Source organism: Mya arenaria, chromosome 9 (genome assembly GCF_026914265.1).
Source record: "Mya arenaria isolate MELC-2E11 chromosome 9, ASM2691426v1".
Classification (NCBI taxonomy): domain Eukaryota; kingdom Metazoa; phylum Mollusca; class Bivalvia; order Myida; family Myidae; genus Mya; species Mya arenaria.
Window position 1 is genome coordinate 17,964,348 of NC_069130.1, and position 23,723 is coordinate 17,988,070.

A 23,723-nucleotide genomic window follows, 5' to 3' on the forward strand; every position below is an offset into this window, starting at 1 on the left:
TAAAGGTATGGTTTAACCTTGCCTATATTTACATTGTGGTATATTTCAGTCACTATAAAATTGGGTCGGTCAGCCAGCAGCAAAATTTTTGTTGCGATACCTAATTCCACACGAGACTAGACCCAAGTCCCACTGATGTAATCTTCTGAAACTTGATCAACACGATCATCATGAAATGAAATAGTGCTTAACACATTTTCCATTCCTAACTAACTAATTCTATTTTTAGCTCGACTATTGAAGAATATTCGCCCCGGTGTTCACTGTTGGCATTAAAGACGGCGTCTAATTAAAGTTTAAGGGCAAGTTGGCATTTTCACTTAGAACTCCAATACCCTTCATTCATTTCACTTAACATTTCCCACAGTTGTTATTAGTTGTTGAAAACCTGGTTTCGTGGCATTGCCAGCATGTTTCTTGTTTATTTTTTTATAAGTCTTTCTTTTTATTTCTTTTGACAGGCACATATAACATCATTATTGTATTCATTTCCAAGACAAAGCGGCATATAGTCGAGCACTCGAGCATGTGGTCCTAGGACAGCTCTTGTTTACATAAAGTGTTTTTTGAAAAGTAAGCCGTTGCTGCCCTTACATAGAAGTCATGCCTTTTCCAATTTGCTGTAGATTTGCCACTTGTTTAAAATTATCTTAAAAAAAACCCCAGGCTAGTCAAAAATGGATTCAAGTATATAATTTTATTGAAATCAAATGTGTTTAAACATGTAAAATTTCTAACAAAACAAAATTATGCAATGCATTAAATTATAGCATTGTGTGTACATTAAATTATAACATTGTGTGTGGTTTTCAAAAACATCCAGACTTAAGCAATAATTAAGCAATATAATGAGTTTACGTGAAACAGAAGCGCCAACTGTCACAAAATATGTGTGTGCTTATTAAAGGACAACAAATTTGGTGATATGTGGTTGTAGGTAAAGCCAAATTGAGAGAGCAGACCCGATAAATATGTTTCTTGCCATTCAAGGGTCATAACTCTTGAGTGACTGAGGTTACATACATGTAGCTGGTGAATGAACCTGACCAAGAAAATCTAGCCATACACACTCTGACCTAATTTGGTGATGATTTGATAATGGCGTCAAAAGTTAATGATTGGACAATACCAATTTTAGGTAATTCTATTTTTAAAGGGCTATAACACATGAATGATTCAAACTGTTTGAACCATACAAGACTGTTAAAGGGAGAAATTAAATTGTTCCGTTCTCCAGAATTATATTTTAACACTGTAAATAAGTCATATATGTCAAGGTTTTTTTAATATGAACTAGATATGTGTCCGTAAGAAAGCAAGGGCCATTATTTTTTCTATTCTATTCTCTATAAACGTGCATCCAAATTATGTGTTCAAAAACTAAGTGCAGTGGGAAACGAAATCCCAGGTACACAACTTCATCATCTAATTAACATTTCCCAAAGGTTTGTTGACTCTTGGTGAAACAATTTTGGAGTTGTTTTGTGGCAACACAAGACCAGATATGCCAATTTTAGCTCATTCAATGGCCATAACTCTGATTTAACTAAGTGCAGCGGGAAGCAAATCCCAGGTGCACAACTTAATCACTTAATATTTCCCTAAGGTTTCATGACTCCAGGTTATGTGGTTTTGGAGTTTTGAGTGACACAAGTTCGCATAATACTTAAGAATGGAATTATGGACGGACGAATACATGGACGTTTCAACATTTCTTGTGTATGTGGTTTTTCCTTCTTTAACATAAAAAGCACCTAAAACATGTATTTTTATGGGTTTTTCAAAAGAAAACATAACAAATAAACTCCTAACACTAATGAACTCATTCCCTAAACCACCCTAAGTTGGCCCGAGCTTATAGACTTATGGACGTACGGATGGACGAGAGCAAATCTTCATGCAACCATTTTTGTGGTGGCATAAAATTATATGCAGTAACAATTTAAGTCGTAGTAATTTAAATGGTTTTCGTGGAGTGCTTAAGCTAAAGCATTCCACTCTACTAAACTTAAACTATGATACTGTGAAATCATTAATGTTCGTGGGGCATTAATGTTCGTGGTTTTCGTGGGTTGGGTGATCCACGAATTCAAGATCCCACGAAATATAAACCCTTTATTCACTTTTTCAATTGCCTTTTTACGTACATACTCTAGTATATTCTTTACAGAGGTGTCAGTATACAGTGTTAAAACCTGTCTCACTGTATAACTTACGATCATTATTCTGTTAATATATTATAACTGCCTTTAACAAATAATAACGAACCAAATCAATTAAATGTGTTTTATGCAGCAAATGACAGTTATAAGCACGTGTTTAAACGTGTGCTGTTAATGAAAATATCCAAGTTTACAAGATTATCCAAGTTTACAAGATGTGCGTGATGAGTGTCCATACTCGATTTTTTTTATTTAATAAAATAATTAATCAATTACTAGTATATTGAAGGTTACTAAGCACCGAACGTGACAATATAAGCACCTTTTCGGTGTTTTCACAGTTTGCAAAATTCTTAATTGGCATTCAATGGCTTCCCCTATCTGTATTTATGATCAGGGTACATCTTCTTTTATTACCTTTATTCCCAATTAAATCGATAAGTGACATGGGTATATGCACTAATTGGCATGTCGTACCACATTAACGAGTGTCATAAACCGAGTGACGTAGAAGACAGAAATCACGGGCCAGCGCGTGGATATTATGCAGACGATCTAGGACGATCGCATCTTCGATTTATTTTTTTTTCAAAAAAGAAAATCCACGAATTCAAGTACCCACGAAATTGTTTTTTTTCGGCAAACCACGAAATTTCATGCCCACGAACATTAATGATTTCACAGTAAGTATCATGTTGTGATGTTCCAATGATGTCCTAATACAAAATAGTATGTCATTCAATTGTAATTTATTACGTTAACATCTTTTAAGTGATTTAAACCAGACATGAAATTCCCAGATTGAATTAATCTCTAAGTCCAGGTGTCTTTTCATTAAAATAGCCAACATGTATCACATCTACTTAACTAAACCACATGCAAAACAACATCATTAAATGCCAAGAAGTAAAAAACAAAACATTCTCCCAAATCAGTTACAGTAACTGTTTCACAGGGGACAAAACATATAGTGAGCTTCTCACTGTATGGGATTTTATCCCGAACCCTCTCTGTAGGGAATGAATGTCCTTTTCAATGCCACCAAACATGAGAATTTCTCCCCGACCCTCGACCAGTGAATAAAACAATGTCTCCGGGGAAGACCCAGCCAGATGGTCAAAGTTCAATTTCTGCCATTGCACAGTTTTTGTCTCCAATACCTTTGAAATGTCTAAGACATGAAGAACCATTAAAGACGCAGGGTTTACAGATTTTGTTGGCTTATTTTGGTTGCTACTTGGTGTTTGAGACATACTTGGTTTTTGTTCATTGAGATTAGCGGAGGGTCCTGAATTTTCTGAGTGACGGAATTTTTTCTCGTATTTCAACAAAGCTTCTAACTGTTTTTGTCTATTCTTCATTGCATTTGGTCTAACACTTGGTAATCCTGGCCTTATATTAAATGTTGTGTTTCCATTTTCCCTAATTTGGTTAAGAGAATCACTTGATTGCTCTGACTGGTCAGCACTATTCAAATTTTCAAATAAAGGGTTTTCATTGGATGATGCATCATCACGTGGGCAACCAGAGGCTCCTGATTGGTCCATATCTTCTTCAGAGGTATTTTCTGAGTTCTGATTGGCTGGTGGGTTAATTTGGTCTTCCCTAGGAGGGATCCAAACATTTTTCTGCTTCACTGATATTTTGGGACTTCTTTGCGGTTTTGTTAAGGATTCTGGGACTTTTGAAGGCCTACAGACAGTCACTATCATATTTCCTATCTGAAATGAACAACAAACAAAAGATAAAGAAGAGTTGACATTAGCACTTCCATTAGTTTAAAGAAAATTTCCAAATATATTATGGTCACAATATTAAAAGGTTAAATACCTATTCCTACAGCTGCCATCCTGTGCTTGATTTTGAAGCATTGGTTGTTTATGGGAAATAATGATAAGTGACTAACAGTCATTTCCAGCTTAAAATGTCCGAAATATCCATCAACATTCTGTTAACATATGGCGTAAAATCATGTGGTTTTCCTTGCATGCAGAATGGCACCTTAGAATACAACTTACATTTTAAGTCAATGAAATTGCACATAGGCAATCATTCAGTACTATGCTTAATTATTAAGAATTTCAAATTTCAAGGTGTTTAAAGGTCTGCCTACTGCCACTCGTCCGATACACACTCGCTGCGTCAGATTTTGCATTGACATATGTCAGGCAATGAGTTAGACAGTTAGATGGCCTAAAGAAATATTTTTTTGATTAAGAAGGACTTGTTTGTTATGCTCATTCTGCCCATTCTTGATCATTAAAATGTTACATCTAAATACAGTTGAACACCATTAATCCGAAATCGTAGGGACCCAATAAGTTACTTCGGAATAGCGATATTTCGGATTAACAATTTTCCGCAAATGACAGCATTCGCAAATAACAACGTGAAATACTAAGTCGTGAAGATTGCAATGTCAGTTACACGTTACACTTGGTTTGAGCTATCTTTCGTATACAAAAATATTTGTTGATTAAGTGTTTAATTGACAAATAATTTGTTATTATACTTCATTTATTAAAACAACATAAAACATTTAAAACAAAATGATAGCACATGTATGCATTCGCAACATAGCACGGTTTATACTGCTGAGATAGACCTTTTCTAATGATATTTAGATTGTATGAACCAGCTATTATATACACAGTAACACACTTCATCACCCAAATGAATCTCTCATATCCTGACATAGATTTTTGTAACATACACGTGCTCAATGTCATTCTTTAACAAGCGCTAATTGTGCTCCATTGTCACCTCAAGCTGATGCCCGAGTGCATTCGCAGTATGATGTGAAAAACTATGACATCATCGAGTTCGAAATAAGAATTGATAAATGGGTGTGAAATACCAAATCGGGACTGTAATTTTTACTTAGGAATAGCGATTATTTCGAAATAGCGATTTCAGATTAAAGGTAAAAAATTTAGTTAAACAAAGAAGGAGTAAAATCAGAACCCGAAAAATAATTTTGAAATAGCAATAATTTCGGATAAACGGTGTTCAACTGTATTACTTGGTCATGGTGGACCATGGTCAGTGCTTTCAATGGTCACTCCCTCCTATTAACACAGATGGATGATACGACCTGTTCTACACCTACCTTGCATGCAGAATGGCACCATAGTCAGGTAGTCAGGTAGTTTTCAATGTTCAATCTGACCTTTAAACACTCTATCAACACAGACGGATGATATGACCTGTTATATACCTACCTTGCAAGCAGAATGGCACCAGATTTAGGACGGACCATGGTCAGTGTTTTCAATGGTCACTCTCTCCTATTAACAGATGGATGATACAACCTGTTCTACACCTACCTTGCAAGCAGAATGGCACCAGAGTTGGGGTGGTCCTTGGTCCTCATTTTCAACACTCACTTCTTCCCATTTACACTCTGAATTATCACCAATGGTCAGAAGCCAGCAATCTTTGAATACCTGTTGTGTAAGACATAGGAAATGTTCAGGCAGCTGGCTTTGATATACGCATTTGGAAAACTAGTACACCATTTTTATTATCTGGCCTTTGCAGTTTTAGAGATGTTGTTGTTGAGTTTATAAAGGTTTGCACAAGCCCTTTAAAGGCTGCGGTATGGCTTGACCCCATCACATCTTTAAGTATGACTTAATGCCAAAGGGGGAGTTTGGCCTCCACTGGTAGATGGGATATTGGCCAGAGGAGTAATTTTGTACTAAAAATGCTGTAAAACCTGCGATAAAAGAAGGATTACAAGATATTATACAATTATGAAACAACAATTAAGGTTTTGTCAAAAGCCGCTTGTATTATTGATAAGGCCTAAAAAAAAATATGTTTGGTTAGGGTTACATCCTTTTCAAAAATAGGTAGGGTAGGTAGGCTTTTTATTTTATTTTATTTTTTTATTAGGCTTTATATAAGAATATCATTTTTCATCATTGGAGAATGGTGTAAAAAGTATCTTCTGTAGAAGCATTTAAGGTTTAAACTACATATTGAAAAGCAATTCAGAAATTTTTATTTTTTTTATTTTTTTTAGTTTTTCATTTTTTTTCAAACTGACTATAAAAACGATAGGGTCGGTGCCTATTCCGTAGGTAGGGTCGGGTAACCCGAACCAAATTTATTTTTTTAGGCCTAATTATATTGATACTAGTTATCATTAGTCAAACTGGTTCCCAACACTAATATAAATGTTAACAAACATAAAACGAGCAACACGGAGCTAACGCCCTTCTCTTTTTTTCAGTGGACAATTGAGCATAACTCAACAATAACTAAAGCCAGAGTTGTGGGCCTTCTTTAATATATGCCTATTTACTCTGGCATCATATGTACCAAGTTTCATTGGAATATCTATAAGAGTTAGGACCAAATTTAAATTTTTACATAAGGATAGTGCTGACAAAGAAGATGGTCACATAGCATGGACACTAAAATATGGCCCTTCCGTCCTTTGATAAGTCCTTTAGAAAGTAATATTATGACATCTCAATACAATTTTAAGAAGTTTACTCATAAAATATAAAATATCATTAAAATATATATGGTAAACATGTCCAGAAATCCCCGAACAATATTGCCCTAAACAACGTCAAAGATTTCCAATTGATTCATCTTATACATTTTACATAGTCAGACAAAGACAAAAGACTTAGCTTCAAGAAAGCATGACTTTGCCTCAGGCCATGACAATGACTCAATTTTTTTCATTCGAAAATCAGAACTAAAAACAGTTATTAATATACCACATTGGGAATGACTTGTCCCGTTCCTCCGCCCTTGCCCCCCAGGATCAGCACATGACTGTCATCCAGGGTCACCTGAGGGTATGGTAAAGAATGTATAGATTAAATTCAATTTAATTGGAATTGAGACATACAAAAAGGAATTAAGGCATACCCAAAGATATTTGAAGATGAAAAAAGGATTTAAGGAAATACACAGGAACTTGAGGTACACACAGTAATTGGAGGAAACATAACAGACTTTGAGGATACACACATGAATTTCAGGATGTACACAGGAATTCCAGGAGACACACACATGAGTTTCAGGATACACACAGGATACACACAGGAATTTTGGATACACACATGAATTTCAGGATACACACAGGATACACACATGCATTTCAGGATACACACATGAATTTCAGGATACTAACAATAATTTCAGGATACACAGTGGAATTTCAGGATACACACAGTAATTTGAGGATATACATAGGAATTTGAGGATTTACACAGGAATTTTAGGATACACACACAGGAATTTCAGATTACATACAGGAATTTAAGGATATACACAGGAATTTCAGGATACATTAAGAAATTTGAGGATATACATGGGAATTTGAGGATATACACAGGAATTACAGGATACACACAGGAATTTCAGGATACACACACACAGGAATTTCAGGATACACACATGAATTTAAGGCTTCACACACAGAAATTTCAGGATACACACACAGGAATTTCAGGATAAACACAGGAATTTCAGGATAAACACAGGAATTTCAGGATACATACAAAGGAATTTTAAGAGACTTTAAGGAAATAAGGAAACTTAGAATTTGAGGATACTCAAGGTCATTGTGTAACTTCAATAAGTGAATGACATTCTTTTATATATATTGACGAATGAAAACAATAGTTGCAGTAAAAACCACCCAAATCAAAACAAGTATGTTTTGACATTTAAAGACATTTGACATTATTTTGAGATATAAAAGAACTTTTAAGTCTCTACCTGTGTATGTCCATATCTTGGTTCAGGAAGCCGTCCCTTGACCCGTTGAAATCGCCACTCGCTCGTTTTAAAATCAAACATCCACAGCTCATTTATTCTGAAACAAAGTTCAGTATAAAGCTATGTCTCCATAAAGCCTTACAGAGACTTGCAGGTCAGTTCCTTAACAAGAGCCACTCAGAACGAACACCAATGTTGGTCTGTTATATTTCAGTAAAAAGGGGCATAACTAATCAATATAAAAGCCAGAGTTATGATCCTTGCATATAGTATCCTGCTGCAGCACTAATGCCAATGTTTTTCCATTATTTTTCAGTCAAAAAAGGGGCATAACTCAATCACTGATAAAGTCAGAGTTATGGCTGTTGCCTATTGTCTCTTGCTACAGGATGCAGCCAATACACTGTTTGTCTGTTATTTTTCGGTCAAAGAAGGGGCATAACTCAATCATTATTCAAGCCAGTTATGGTCCTTGCCTATAGTCTCTTGCTGCAGCACAAATGCCAATATTTAGTTGTTGTTTTTCAGTGGAAAAAGAGGCATAAATCCATCCTTATTAAAGCCTGAGTTATTTCCCTTGCTGTACATGTGCCCATAGTCATTGGCAACATGTGATCCATGTATCTTTTGAATATCATGAAAGGTTTTTCAGAAAATTTTAAGTTATTGCATGTGAGGTTCCCTGGAGTTATCGGTTCATCGGAACTCCACAAACAAATCACATGCCTGCAAACACAAAAGCCCCTTACCGAACACCGGGAACCTGTGAGCCTCCAAACACCACCATGGTATCTCTAACGACAGACGCAGAATGTCCAGCCAATGGTTGGGGACTCTGGTGGGACAGAGTGGTGAGATGGGTCCACCGATTCAGGGACGGTTTATAGACATGTAGCTCTGAGAAGAATCTCGCTGCCTGGAATAATTATTATAATAAGTTAAAGTGTAAGGTTTCTGTTCTCAATGTAACTCATATATACACAGGGCAGTCTCTCGGGGAATGGCTCCAGGGCGCTATCAAAGTTGATTTTTTACAGAAAAACAGAATTTTGAATTAACACAAAAAGTCTAATTTTGATGACTGATTAATTGTAAGTATATTGTTGTGTCAACAATCATATTACCATTTATTTAGTATAAATTGATTCTAATGAAAGCACATTGCAGGCTTAAAAATGCATTTCTTTTTTTGTCTGATTTTGAAATATTTTTATAAAAATGGACCTAAAGAAGAAATCTGTCAGACACAAAATTGGGGAAAAATATTTACTTTTTAAAGTGGGAAATGGGGCCAAATTTGTGCCAAAAAAATAATTAGAAAAGGTCACATAATTACTTATGTAAATATGTTTTGTTCTCTTAAAAAAACAGTCACTATGGGTATGAAAGTGCTTTTTTTGCTGTGTACCTCGTTACCTGGTGTAATTGGAAGGGCATTAACTGCCATTGTGTATATAAAATAACTGTTATAACCATGTACCTGGTGTAATGGGAAGGGGGTGGGGTGACTCCAACCTCCAAACAGAATCAGACTGTCCTTGTATACCACCATTGTAGCACAGGCTTTTGGGAACGGGTATGTACCTGAATCATAAAATCACTTAGAAATGAAAACCTCGGCCCGGTATTCCAATAAAGATCATAGTGCTTTATAGTGTTGGGAATCGGTTGCAATTTTACTATCGATGATTGGTTCCACTCAAGTAACCGATTATCGATAGTACAATCGTTTTTTAAAATACTAGATAGTACCCGAGTTGTAGTTTTATTCATGTACAGTTTTAAACTCTTAATCATTATATGCATATATACCTTATGTCTATGATTGAAGTTATTAAATGTTGTTGTATAAAAAATAGTTCATTTTCTTGCTCATTGTGGCTTTCATCAGCCATTTTTTTAAGATATCATCTGAACACTTACTATTTTTTTTTTTTTTTTTCGATAATCGATTATATTAACTAAATACTATCGATTGTCGCCGATTTCAGGCCAAACCAATCGATTTTTGATTATAATCGATCATCGGAACATCACTAGTGCTTTAGATTGTTAATTACCAGGCGTAACCTTGTTTTTGGTGTAAACTCTGTTTCAATAAAAATATCATAATGACCTTTATTGCATAGATTCTTTCAGTAACTTTATGGGTAAACCTGAGCACTCTTAAGGCTGCACTCTTACAGATTGAATGTTTTGACAACTTTTATATCTTTTGTCTTGGAACAAGCCAATTTATGCCAAAATGCATGGAAACAAGTGATATAAGACTGCTGACAAAAAATCAGATCGCACATTTTCATATTTCAGTTCAAAAATTTATGTTTTATGCATTTTTCTTAAACTGTTAGTAACGCTTTAGGCCATAAAACATTAATTTTCGAACAGAAAGATGTAAATCTGTGATCTGATCTTTTGTCAGCAATCTTATAACACTAGTTTTGCAGATATTTAGGCAACAATTGGCTCAATCCAAGACAAACAATAAAAAATTGTCAAAACGGTAAATCTGTGAGAGTGCAGCTTTAAGCAGCGAAAGATTTACAACTAAGATATGTAACTGATACGGGGCTTCTGGGCCCATTAAACTAAAGGATCTTACTTGAAACGTTAATAATCTTAAATCTGTATAAATGTCACAAAGATTGATTCAGTTGTCTTGATAAATGCCTAGATAGATCTTAGACAATCTTTGTCATGAAAATGTCATAAACTATAACTATCCTAGTGTCATATTTTCGCTATTTTGTAACGTATTTGTGTGAACTGTACTTTTAGCCAGTATAAAAATGAATACAGAAGGTAGTCAAGAAACAAAATCCTAGCCCCAATATCATGAAACTACTTAAGTCAAATCTCAATCTCAGTCTCAACTCTTTTTATCAAATTACAGCATCATATGATCCAAAATTGTAAATGTTTTACTGTTTTTAAAATCGCACTCTCTCATTCATTATATATGGTAAAAAAATTTGGTCAATATAGGAAAAAAAGGAGAAAAAATATGAGAGCAAAAATTGTACTTGAGTCAAATTTATTATTTGTGAGTTTTACACAAGTACATTTTGTGCTGTAGAATTATTATTTTTAGAATATTGACCAATCATGTTAATCAACATAGTGCATGTGAAAATGTGCTTTTAAAAATAGTAAAATATTAGTAATTTTTAATAATGTTATACTGTAATGTGGGAAAATGAGATGAGATCGAGATTGCAATTTGATTTTTTCGTGATACTGGGGCCCAAATGTTGTTGCCTTAGGTTCATTTCAATGAAATAAAATAGAAATTACTCAAAAACCCTCACTTGAACTGACAACTTTCACGTTTCTAAGAATCTGCTAGAAGGATGACAATGAGTTGATTGTTTTCATTTTCTCGATAATGTTATTAACTTCTATGTTATTTGAGTGGTAATTGCCAACTACTTCAATTTTCAATGTCACTTAGAACCTTTTCGCTTCCACTCTCTTACTGTCCACTTGATTTCATTCACTTCAAATAAATATACATGTACTGCAAAAAGATAAAAATGTTTAGCTAAAATATTTTTAATTTACAACTGGAACAAATACAGACCAAAAAGATAAAATTGTTTACCTAAGATATTTTTTTTGTTTTACAACTGAAATCTTTATTGAAGTAGGCTCAATGTTTATAAATTATTGAATCATGTACAGGATTATCAAAGGAACGCAGTTTTGACAGATGCACACAAATAAATTTTCATGTTCAACTCATTTTACTTTAACGATAAAGAAAACAGCAAAAGCCTTTATAAATGTTGTTTTTTTTCAATTAAAAGCTAGGTCGCCACAATTTCCCCAGTATATCAAAGAGCAAAAATATCGCCCATATTTTTTCATCCGAAACAAATTTAATTTTTAATTTTAGTTGTCCGGTTAGCACAGTGGTTATGGCTCACCAAGCGACCCGGGTTCGATTTCCGGCCTGGGTGCATGAGAGTTTGGTTAGTGGTCACCAAGAGGTTTCCCTCAAAACACAAGACCACACGTTACATCATGTAACATCGGCCAACGAGAGTGACTTTATAATATAATTTAGCATAACTTTTTTCACAATCGTTGTAAAATATATTATGTTTAAACTACATCTACTTTTTCAGGCCTTAATCTTACCACTGGCCAAGGGCCTAATCCACTCCCTATTAGCAAGGTCAAACCTCCAGAGGTCATTCAATGTTGTATTGGTGGCCGTACACCCTCCAAATACGTACAGACTTTTGTCGAAGTAACAACAGCTGTGGGAATACCTGATTGAAGGGAAAATCATTTAAGCCTACTATATCAACTTATATTTTTTTACAGTAAATGTTAAAGGGGATAGACACCAGATGCTCCAAAAAACGGCAAATACAGAATGTCCTCAAAACATGCCTAGAATTGTCAATGCCAAGAGGCCGATTATCCATCACTTAACATGGTTAAATAATAAACCTATAATGTTGCTGTCTCAAATGTGTTTCTCCGTTTCAAATAGTGCATAACAGTTTCCCAGTTTAAATCGTATCTGTTTATAAGCACAGAAAAATATACTGCAGCTACTTTTAAACTTACTGGGATTTATGTGGTAGACAACTGTTGAAAATTTCAAATTGGAAAAATGTGCAAGAAAAATTCGAAAGATGCATGTCATAAGCAGCGTGATATATCATTAAGTAAGGTTCAATATGTCTTACACAACGACGTCAATTTTATGTTAGTTTTTGACAATTTTCTTTTTCTCTAGCAATTGTATCATCTGGTGTCTCGGCCCTTTAAAGTTCATTTTAGGTTGTGTTGCTGGCAGAACGTCCTGCATTTCTTTCATCAGCAACACATCTGTTAGACTTGAGTAAAACTTCAATACAAATTTGTACTTATTTCTTTGTTCATTTAGACCATTAAATCATTTAATTTAAATGTATATATAATTTAATACCTTTCAGTGACTCTGCAACCTGGTTCAGGCCGAATGACAGACCACTCAAGGTTTGAGGTAAACACACACTGCTCATAGTAGCTCTTCAGCTTTCTCTGAACAACTGTAATAAATATGAATGAATTAAAGGTATATATAATATATGATATGAAAACAAAAATTGCAATCACAAATGAATTAAGTATACATGTTTCCCTTTTTGGTTGCAGTAGAAAAATTGATTGTATGGTATATGATGTGCAGCAATGAAACTAAGCTAAACCTGGTAGGAAAAGTAAGCACTGTGTGGGACTCATATCGGCGACCTCCAGAACATAAATACTAGGATGGTCTACCCACTAAGCTGACCAGTCAAGAGAACTGTCACAGAAACAGCACTGTTGACTACCGTAAATGACTGGGTATAAGACGATAGGGGGTATTAGACGCAGGGAAAAAAATCTGTGAAAAATCTGAGAAAAAAACATTTAATCTATGTTTTTGGTTAAAAGACGCATAGAAAAAATGTCAAAATCGTCCGGCATTTTCAGCCACCATGTTTGTTGACAGTGACAAAAAAAAAAAAATCGTGAAAATGGCGATGGTTATCTTTAAAACCATACTGTCGAGAATGAAAAGTTATGTTAAGCAAAAAATATTTTGACAGTGCCCAACTTTGCTTTTTTATATGTAAGTTTGATTATTGTTTAATTCAATTTATTATTCAAAATAATATTGAATACCATAATTCACAAGAGTTTGGACACCATAAATTAATTAATTTTTTCGCTCTCCGAATACATAGAAAATCATTTTTACATTTTATTTACATGTTTGTTTAACCTGCCTTTTTTCATCATGTTTGCTTTTTACCACTTATTAATTTATCCGTAGTAATCAATGGTCATAAACATATTACCATTTTATTAATTTATCCGTAGTAATCAATGGTCATAAACATATTACCATTTTATACATGCACTGAACTGAATAAACACATTCTATCGGCTTCTGATCAAAGAGTCACACTGTGTGACGTCACATAACTTACAGTTATGCCCACGAGGATCTCGTGGAGAGCATGGACATTGCTATGCAGGATTAATGTATAACTAACTGTACGATTATTGCTTCATATATTGTATCACATAAGTGTGATACAAGTTTAAAAGCTTATTGGCAGATCGTTTTACAAACATGCCATGTCGATGTTTTCTTAATCCCTTGATTGCCCTTGTTGTTTGTTTAATCCTCAAATAAATATATCACACTTCCTTTTCAACAGGCAATAAATCGTTTAGGACGGGTAGTAACTAATTAAATTGTCACAGTGGTGTATACGGTTAGGTAATCTAGCCAGGCAGTGTAAAGATAAAAATCAATATTCTTCGTCTGTGAAACTTGGTAACTATGAAAGTTATGATTGATGTCCTTTGGGTGTCCGAAAATTAGGTACGCAAAATAAATTATTTTGGGAAATAATTATGGGTGTCCAAATATAAAATATTTTTGTTGAAATTATAAACGTCTTACGATATACCGTATCCCGATCTTCAACTGCCGTTTTAACCCGTATATACTCGATCAATATGACGCGAGTAACATCCCTTTCTACATAAATCTTAACAAACTCTCGGCTTGAAATTGACATCAGAAAAAAAGTTCAAAAAATTGTTACTGGGTATTATACGCAGGCATTTTTTTGCATCAAAATCTGAGGGAAAAAAGTGCGTCTAATACCCAGTCATTTACGGTTTTTAACCACTTTTAAGTTAAAGGATTGCAAAGTTTGAGTGAAACATGCAGTGCTAAGATATTGACTTCTATGTGCTAACATGCAAAACCTTACGAAGAATTTCCAAGTTGAATAATAAAGGGGCAAAATATGCATTATATGCTAGAAAGAGTTATCAAACTTGATTGTACAAAGTTGCTTAGCTATTAAATTATATATTCTTACCTACAAAAACTTAACAAGAATTGCAAATTTGCATTTTATGCAAGACAGTTATATAGCATAATCAATATTTCAGTTGGATGTTTGGGAACACTTGTCTTAAGTTTCCATGCAATAAATCATGTACATGTAGTTGCTGAAATATTGGCTTAATTGTATACTGTAAAACGTGCTTACATGCAATACTTTTAAAGCCAGAAAGTCTATTTTACTAACATTGTACACATGGCAATAATTTGTATAATATTCAAGACAGTTATCTTGACTACTTTAATAAGCAGGATAGATTGTTGGGAACAAGTTTCAAGGTAACACATGAAGTATTTGACATATTGACATAAAAATCTTTACACGCAAAATCCTTAACCAACATGCGATGCCGACACTGACACAAGGGTTAGTAGTATATAGCTCTCCTTATTCTTCGTTTAGTCAAGCTAACAATGAGTATTTAGGTAAACGTTTTTATGTTTGGAAATTTGTTGAGTTACCTTGTCAGAGTCTGCAAAGAAAACATTGTCAATAACACTCTGTGGCACCATGAACAGTCATTTTATACCATCAGACATGATGAAGCAGAGTGTTTCCAATGGATATTCAAAATAAATCCCAATATATACAAAAACAATACCTGAAACTAATCTGTGCCACAGTGTACACACTAAACTAGCAGATTTAAGGTCTTTGTAGGGTGACAACTTCATAAAAATGAACTCCAGAATTTCCTCAGGCAAATCAGTGATTGTTCCACTACTGTCGGAAATTTCACAGGATTGTTCTGAAGTTTCCATTTTGGATAAATCTTAATATTATGTGTTGTGCGATGTAAAGGCAATTAAAATGTTCTGACACAATATTAAATGCAATGTTTCCGAAATAAACTTATTTGTGCATGGGCGCGGCCATCTTAAATATTTGGTGTTGTCAAAAGCCTAAATTAGCAAATAAGAGATTACAGATGGATCAACATATGAAATTTAATAATATTAGACATATTTAAGAAAGAAGAAAAGTATTATAGTTCTATTCCATAAATTAATTATAAATTAACTACCGATTTCCTTAAGATCCGAAAATACACCTAACTGATTTAGGCTTATTAAGTCAAAACATCTGTCATGTGCCGACTTCCGCCCAAAACAATGAACTGTAAACAAATCCGTATTTGAGGGACAACACAACCGTTTATTGTGGTTGAATGTAAATATCGTTTTTATTTTAAATATAGTTTCATATTTTATTTAAAGTGTTATTGGATAATATATTGTTCATAGTGTTGTGCTCTTTCGGAAACGCCCCCTTTTACTTTAAAATTAGCAAATTTGTGTTTTATTTGTCAATTTTTGATGTGTGCAATGTGGTCATATCATGTGACATCAGAATCATTGTATTGTGTAATATATATTTTTTTATTTTTTTATTACTAATATATATTTTTTAATTTGATGATTTTTTTTTTTTTTATCACTTCAATCTGGGTGTTCAGGGTCGTATAAATAGTAGTCCATATAAACAGCTGCTGCTTCATAGTCCTTGACAATTTTTGTTTTTGCAACTGTCCGTTAACTTAAGGGGAACATTATGAATGTCCAATTGCTTACGCAGTTCCCTTATAATGCCCATTATTGTGGCTTATATAAATAGATGCCCATGATTTCTTTTTAAGATTTTTTAGCTGTCTGAATTCATAGAAAATTACCTTTTTACATTGTCTGAAATAAAAATAAAACCTGCCTTATTTCTTCGTGTTTGCATTTTACCACTTATTGATTTATCCATAGTTATCAATATTTATAAAGTTATTTATTACGCCTGTGTAAATCCTTCATCAAGAAAATAAAATTCTATTAAACACCAATTTATACATGCATTGAAATGAATCAACACCTTCTATCAGCTTCAGATCACACTGTGTGACGCACATAACTCAAAGTTTTACCCACGAGGATCTCGTGGAGAGGATGGACATTGTTATGCAGGATTAATGTTTGATGAGAGGTGTTTTCGATTGTAAATTCAGTGTGGCATTTCTAACTTTAATTAACTAACGTTAAATCATACATTATATATTTTCTGGAGACCATTCAGGGGGATTTGTTCAAAAGGCTGAAAATTCAGGGGGATTTTGGTTGTATTAAGGGGGATTTTTTTAGCAGGTCTAAGTTGGCGAAATTTTAAAGTATTTTTAGACGCATTTTAGTATGAAAAAATGTATTCACATATAGTTTGCTTTGAAAACTTCTGAACTTTTTCATTATACAGAATTATTTTATGTCATGATTTATCATATTTTTATGATACACTGTCATGTCCTACTGTAATGCACTTGCAGCACAAAATATGTCATTGGAAAAATATGTTTTCGAGACAATTAAATTAAATTTACCTTCCTCCAAAGTCTTTAAAAAAATTGTGCTTAATTCTATCAGCTTTGATGACTTTCAGACAATAAGAGAATAGAGTAAATATTATTAGTTTCTTCCTTCCAAAAGAGTAATATTTCTTTGCCTTAATTACTACAAATTAATTGATCACTTGTTGTAAAAGCTTCCTTTTGGAGAGTTTCACTCACATACTGTGGTTTCACTTTGTCATTATTGCCTGATGTAAAATTAAAAAAAATTTTTTTTTTTTAAATTCCGGGGGATTTTTATCTCCCGCCGGGAGACCGGGGGATGGATCGAAATTCCGGGAGATTTTTCCCCCCACCTGGGGATATGGCATGTATGTTAAATAGTTACCTGTTTCATTGAATGTGTTGACTTTTATCATTCTATTAATGGTTTCAATGAGTATAACTGTACATGTATGATTATTACTTCATACAGTCTATAAATGTAGTACAAGTTTCAAAGTTTATTGGCAGATCGTTTTTAATGCAAACATTTCATGTCCTTGTTTTTGCCCTTGTTGTTTGTTTAATCCTCCAGTAAATATATCACACTTCCTTTTTCTACAGGCAATAAATGGTTTAGGATGGTTACAAGTTGTAGTTGTGTATGCGGTTAGGTAATCTAGCCAGGCAAATGCAATGTTAAGATGAGATCAATAATCTTTGTATGTGAAAATTGGTAACTGTGAAAGTTATGATTGATGACATATGGGTGTCCGAAATATGTAGAGTGTCCGAACTCTTAAGGTGAATTCCGGTCAATGCAATTTTAAGCATTTCCATTGGTCCTGATTTTTATAATATCAGTGGTATTCAGAATTTAAAATGATGTCTGACACTTGATTCATTCCAACGCCTAATGTTTAACTAATGGATTTGTGCTCATACAGCTATATAATCCGCTATTTATTTAATTAAAGGCTAAAAAAATTAACTGCACACAAATTATATACTTTTTTTTTTTTTTTATCTTTCAAGTAAAAAGAGATAATTACATAATAATGCAGTGAAATTAAAAAAAAATGTTTGCATCAACCAATGTCATATGATATGATTTTATATTGTGCCCCTTTAACAAAAAAAGGTAGTTAATAATTAATAACAGTCTTTGTCGTAACTGGGTTGCCCAAGGCCCGGGACAAGTAAATACTGTTTCGGACAAGTCAAAATTTCCACGTGGTTGCTCGAACGGGCAAGTGCATTTTCCGAAATGTAGATCTCTCTGTTTTCATAATTTCTTCAGCAACAATTCACAAGTCCTGATTGAACATTACTATTATATTGAAATATTGCCTTCGTATATTTACCCATGAATTGGTTATTTTGGGCAAGTACAACTGTTTTGGGTTAAGTGTTTTTTTTTCAATTACTTGCCCGAAAGGAGAAGTGCTGAAATTTTTTTATGGCAAAGACTGTAATAATTATTTAAAAAATGACTCTTTAAAACATGATTCTTTTTCTTCAGTTCCATTGATCAAGAAGCAGTTTAGAAACATGGCAGAAGTTGAAAGCAATCTGCAGACCGTCTGTGAACAGCTGGACAACATTGTGATCCAGGTGTTTTCAACGCTTTCAGACTTGTACGCTGAACAGGCGAGATTGGAAGCTTCGTTGAAGAGTGGCTTCCTAAACATGTCCCGAGCAAGGTATGATAATCGTTAATACATTAACCTTAAGTGTACATGCCTTGAATCAGCGATCAAAGGGCACAGAAGCAAACTGTTTTTAAAGATTTCCTAGCCTGTACATACTATGTACACATAAAGCAAACTATTTTTTATGTTTTCCTAGCCTATATATATATATATATATAATAATATCTAAATGTTTGAAGACGTAAGTGTAAATCGAGGAATTACATTTATGGAATTTTATGATGAATGTAAGTATGAATGGAACGATCTCTATAGTTCTCATTGGTATAAGACTAGTCTTTTTAACTAATTTTGATCGAACTAAAACACAAAAGTCATATAAGATTTATAAATGTGTTAATACAATACATCTATTTTCATTCAATTAAATGTTTTTCATATGAAAAAAATAACTTCCAAGTATAAATAAAAGGGTACGAAATGACTATAGGTACGGTACGAAATGACTTATATCTAGACGGTATTAAATGACTTATATCCAGAGGGTATGAAATGACTTATATCCAGAGGGTATGAAATGACTTATATCCAGAGGGTACGAAATGACTTATATCCAAAGGGTATGAAATGACCAAAAATCGGAGGGTATGAAATGACCAAAAATCGGAGGGTAAGAAATGACCAAAAATCGGAGGGTACGATATGAACAAAAATCGTAGGGTACGATATGACCAAAAATCGGGGGGTACGAAATGACCAAAAATGGGAGGGTACGAAATTACCAAAAATCGGAGGGTAAGAAATGACCAAAAATCGGAGGGTATGAAATGGTTAGGGTACGAAATGACTAGTTTCCAAATAGTACATACATTGTATTGGCTAGGAAAACATAAAAAAATAATTTGCTTCTGTTCCCCGTATTTTGACCAGCAGCTATGGGTCCCCTATCGTAAATTTATGAATTATCAGTTTTGTTATCGTATGAAATACCGTCCAGTAAGTTTTTCCATAAAAGGAAGCGTAAACAACCTTAAAAATTCATGGATCCTAAATATATGTATACTGCCATTCTATTTTAGTTGCAGGAAACAATGATGTCATCTTTCCAATTCACGTCAAGTTGACTATTAAGACATGTTTTTGCTGTTTGCGGTTCTCCTAAATTGACTTGTACCAATTAAAAATGAGATAGAAAATGCTCCATTTTGCACATAAGCCTTAGTAACACTATGGAAAAATAATTTTAAGTTTAGATTTACAAAATTCTGTTTAAACGAATATCTGTCAGATGTTGTTTGGTGTTAGTTGATAAAAGTGATTAAAATATCTGATTTCAACAAAATTTAAATAGTTATTTACATAAAATCAGTGAAAAAATCTCCTTTAAAATATGTATGTGTTCACATTTCACACAAGATTCAGATTTGCAATGACCCCATTAAAGCTGCACTCTCACAGATTCACCGTTTTGACGACTTTTTTAGATAACTTTAGTTTGCATTTAATGCCAATAATAGGCCTTTATTATTTGACTTAGAAATTCTGGTTAAGGTTTTGCGTGCAAGCAAACATAGGTTAATATCTCAGCAACTACTTGAGGTATTGCATTGAGACTTAATACAATGGTACTCAACCATCCAACCTACTTAATTAACCAAGTTAGATAACTCTAGTTTGCATTTAATGCAAATTATAGGCCTTTATTATTTGACTTAGAAATTCTGGTTAAGGTTTTGCTTGCAAGCACACATAGGTTAATATCTTAGCAACTGCTTGAGGTATTGCATTGAGACTTGATACAATGGTACTCAACCATCCAACCTACTTAATTTACCAAGTAAGATAACTCTAGTTTGCATTTAATGCAAATAATTGCCATTTATAATTCGACTCAGAAATTCTGGTTAAGGTTTTGCATGTAAGCACACATAGGTTAATATCTCAGCAACTACTGGATGTATTGCATTGAGACTTGATACAATGGTACTCAACCATCCAATCTACTTAAATAACCAAGTAAGATAATTCTAGTTTGCATTAAATTCAAATAATGGCCCCTTTTTTATTTGACATAGAAATTCTGGTTAAGGTTTTGCATGTAACCACTTTTAAGTCAATACCAGAAATTCTGGTTAAGGTTTTGCATGTAACCACTTTTAAGTCAATACCTCAGCAAATACATCATGAATTGCATTGAAACTTTACACACAGGCTCCCAACCATTTAACCTTCTTATTAAATCAAGTAAGATAACTCTATCTTTCATATTATATAATTTTTGCCCCTTTATTATGCGAAATTCTGGTTAAGGTCTTGCATGTGAGGACATAATATCTCAGCAACTACTTGATGTATTGCATTGAGACTTTATACAATGGTATTCAACCCCCCAACCTTATTGAATAACCAAGTTAGATAACTGTGTTTTGCAAATAATGACCCTTTATTATTACACTTAAAAATTCTGGTTAAAATTTTGCATGTAACCACATTTATGTTAATACTTCCACACATCATGTATTGCATTGAAATCTAATCTAAAAGTGATCCATGCATGTTTCGCCAAAACTTTTCAATCCTTACACTGAAAAGCGGCCTAATTGTCGAGCGCGCTGACTCTGTGACAGCTCTTGTTTGTCTTAGAATCAGTAAAAAAAATTCAAGCCTTAGTAACACTTAGAACGTAAATATGAAAACTGCGATCTGACCTTCTTTCAGCTGTCTTATATCAATGGTTTTCAGAGATTTACACAAAAATTGGCTTATTCCATAACAGAAAATGAAAACGAGAAAGAGTCCATTTAATTACAATGTCAAAATTCAATGTTTACTTACGAATTCACTTTTTATCTTTTTTCTCACCAGATACACCATGGGAGTTAAATCTGTGAGCATGGATCAGTGTGATGAAAACAACATGTCAGCTGTGGTCAAGGTGAAGGTCACTCCAGAAAACCAGCTGAAGAGTTATAACCCTGACCTTGACATTGAATCTCAATTTAGCGACCTTGACCTTGAAGGTAAAATTCCTGACACTGAGTCGAATCTACGGAAAAGAAATGTGAGAAAGCCGGAAAGAGATTATTATGAAAAGAAGGACTCTCATATTGAAGAATTTATTAACAAAGCTGGTGAGAATGGAGTAGAACTAAAAGACCTTAGTGATAAAACCAGGAAGAAAGTGTTTGATCCAATAAAATGGTTCGGTGTTCTGGTGCCAACAACTTTGAGGCAAAGTCAATCAGACTTTAAGGCAACTGTAGATGCGGTTGTTACTGTTGCTAACTTGAAAATAAAGCTGCAAGAATTGCAAAAGGAATATAAAGAACTTATGTTGAAAAAGGAAGAACTGAGCTGAATATAATGTGTTGGATATTCTATTTGCGTTTGTGAACTTTGGTGATATTCTATTTGTGTTTGTGAACTTTGGGGATATTCTATTTGCGTTTGTGAGTTTTGGAGATATTTTTAAATTTATGTGAATTTTTGGCTAATTCTATTTGTATTTGTGAATTTTGATGATCTTTTAATTGTTTATGTAAATGAAGTGTTCAGTGAATATATTATATGTATAATGCTGTAAACATGAATATAAACATTTCAGAAATAGTGTTCATGGCCATAGAATCATTAATTATATCCTTTTACAAAGAACACATAGTGGTTAAAAGTGAAGTAGTTGTCAAAAATGCTAACCCACAAACAACGCCATGTTGAGTTAATTTAATCTATTTGTAGGGAAATGGAGGGGGGGATTTCAGACATTTTCACTCACGTTTCAATGATTGTAAATATAAGAAAGAAGAATGTAATTATAAACAGTTGTCATTTCTATTTGTTCTATAAAGGTGCTGATTGAAAAACTGCCCATTGTTTTCAAAAAACTTACATTGCATCCAGTCTTTAAACTGTTTTTCCCTGTAACTTCATGGATTGTTGTATGGTTTCATTGAAGTGCCAACATGGCTGTTTTGTGTATAAATGGACTCGAATTTAGCTATGCAATCGTTGTTATTTTACATAAAAGTCATAAAAATATATTTTTTGTTTCCAATAACCCTACCTACCTTATATTTTCCTCCAAACCCTACACCTTTTTTCTGTAGTGTAATTTTTTTTTTTGGAGTGAACATGTTAAAATTTGACCATTGCATACTTAAAGGTCGGTTTGGTTTAGTATCCCGGTTCTCAAAAAAAGAGTTATGCCCACCTACCTGATGTTAGCAGAAACCTTGGCCTAAGTATACAAATGTATAAAAACCTCGCCATTCCTGACATGTACCTTTGACGTGAAACTGCATCTGTGAAATAAAAACTGGTTCATGCATTTACCATAAGTGTATTTGTGTTTAGACTATACAACAATTGACTAAACTGATTGTATTATGTTGCCTTCGTAGCATGGCAGACATAGAGGGGCTATGCTATTCGGTGCCATTGTCTGCTTATTATCACATTAGCGTCACACTTTAATGTGGACGCCTTTTCTAACTTGAGAGTTTGTTTTCCAATCTATTTCAAACTTGGTCACACTGTTTATTGGCATAATATCTCAACAGCAAGAGCACACTTTTAACTCCAGAGTTATTGCCCTTGAGAGTTGGTTATCCAATCTTTACGGAAATTTTGCTACAATGTTTTTAAGCATATTACTTCGAGTACTTAATTCTGTTATACTTCATAAAACGCGGGAATGCTATTACGGCGCTCAAACCAACTGAGCTAACCTTGCGGCTGGTTCTTACCTACACACACTACATTCCTTGTCCATTCACTTTAAAGGCCGATCCAGACACTCTTGCCCTTTACGTCTGACAGCAGTAAAGTAAATCCCTTGAGGATACGTGTGGCCAGTGTGGGGCTAGAACCTATAACCGCAGGAACGCCACCACGACGCTCTAACCAACTGAGCTACCCTTGCGGCTGGTTACCCCCCCCACACACACACACA

At 33.9% G+C, this 23,723-nt stretch overlaps 2 protein-coding genes across 2 annotated transcripts; one reads left to right on the plus strand and one right to left on the minus strand.

Moving 5' to 3' along the window:
• Positions 1-678: 678 nt before the first annotated feature.
• Positions 679-15,697, minus strand: LOC128203775 (F-box only protein 42-like). Its single transcript, XM_052905315.1, has 9 exons — positions 15,417-15,697; positions 12,850-12,952; positions 12,048-12,181; positions 9,388-9,491; positions 8,657-8,823; positions 7,908-8,004; positions 6,899-6,973; positions 5,489-5,608; positions 679-3,883 (listed from the first exon to the last, which is right to left on the minus strand). Exons 1-9 carry the CDS (start codon positions 15,574-15,576, stop codon positions 3,098-3,100), a joined length of 1,746 nt encoding a protein of 581 aa, XP_052761275.1. The 5' UTR covers positions 15,577-15,697; the 3' UTR covers positions 679-3,097.
• Positions 15,698-15,862: 165 nt separating this feature from the next.
• Positions 15,863-22,810, plus strand: LOC128245544 (coiled-coil domain-containing protein 115-like). Its single transcript, XM_052963746.1, has 3 exons — positions 15,863-15,985; positions 18,643-18,823; positions 21,638-22,810. The coding sequence occupies exons 2-3, from the start codon at positions 18,672-18,674 to the stop codon at positions 22,128-22,130; spliced, it is 645 nt and encodes a 214-aa protein (XP_052819706.1). The 5' UTR covers positions 15,863-15,985; positions 18,643-18,671; the 3' UTR covers positions 22,131-22,810.
• The last annotated feature ends 913 nt before the right edge of the window (positions 22,811-23,723 follow it).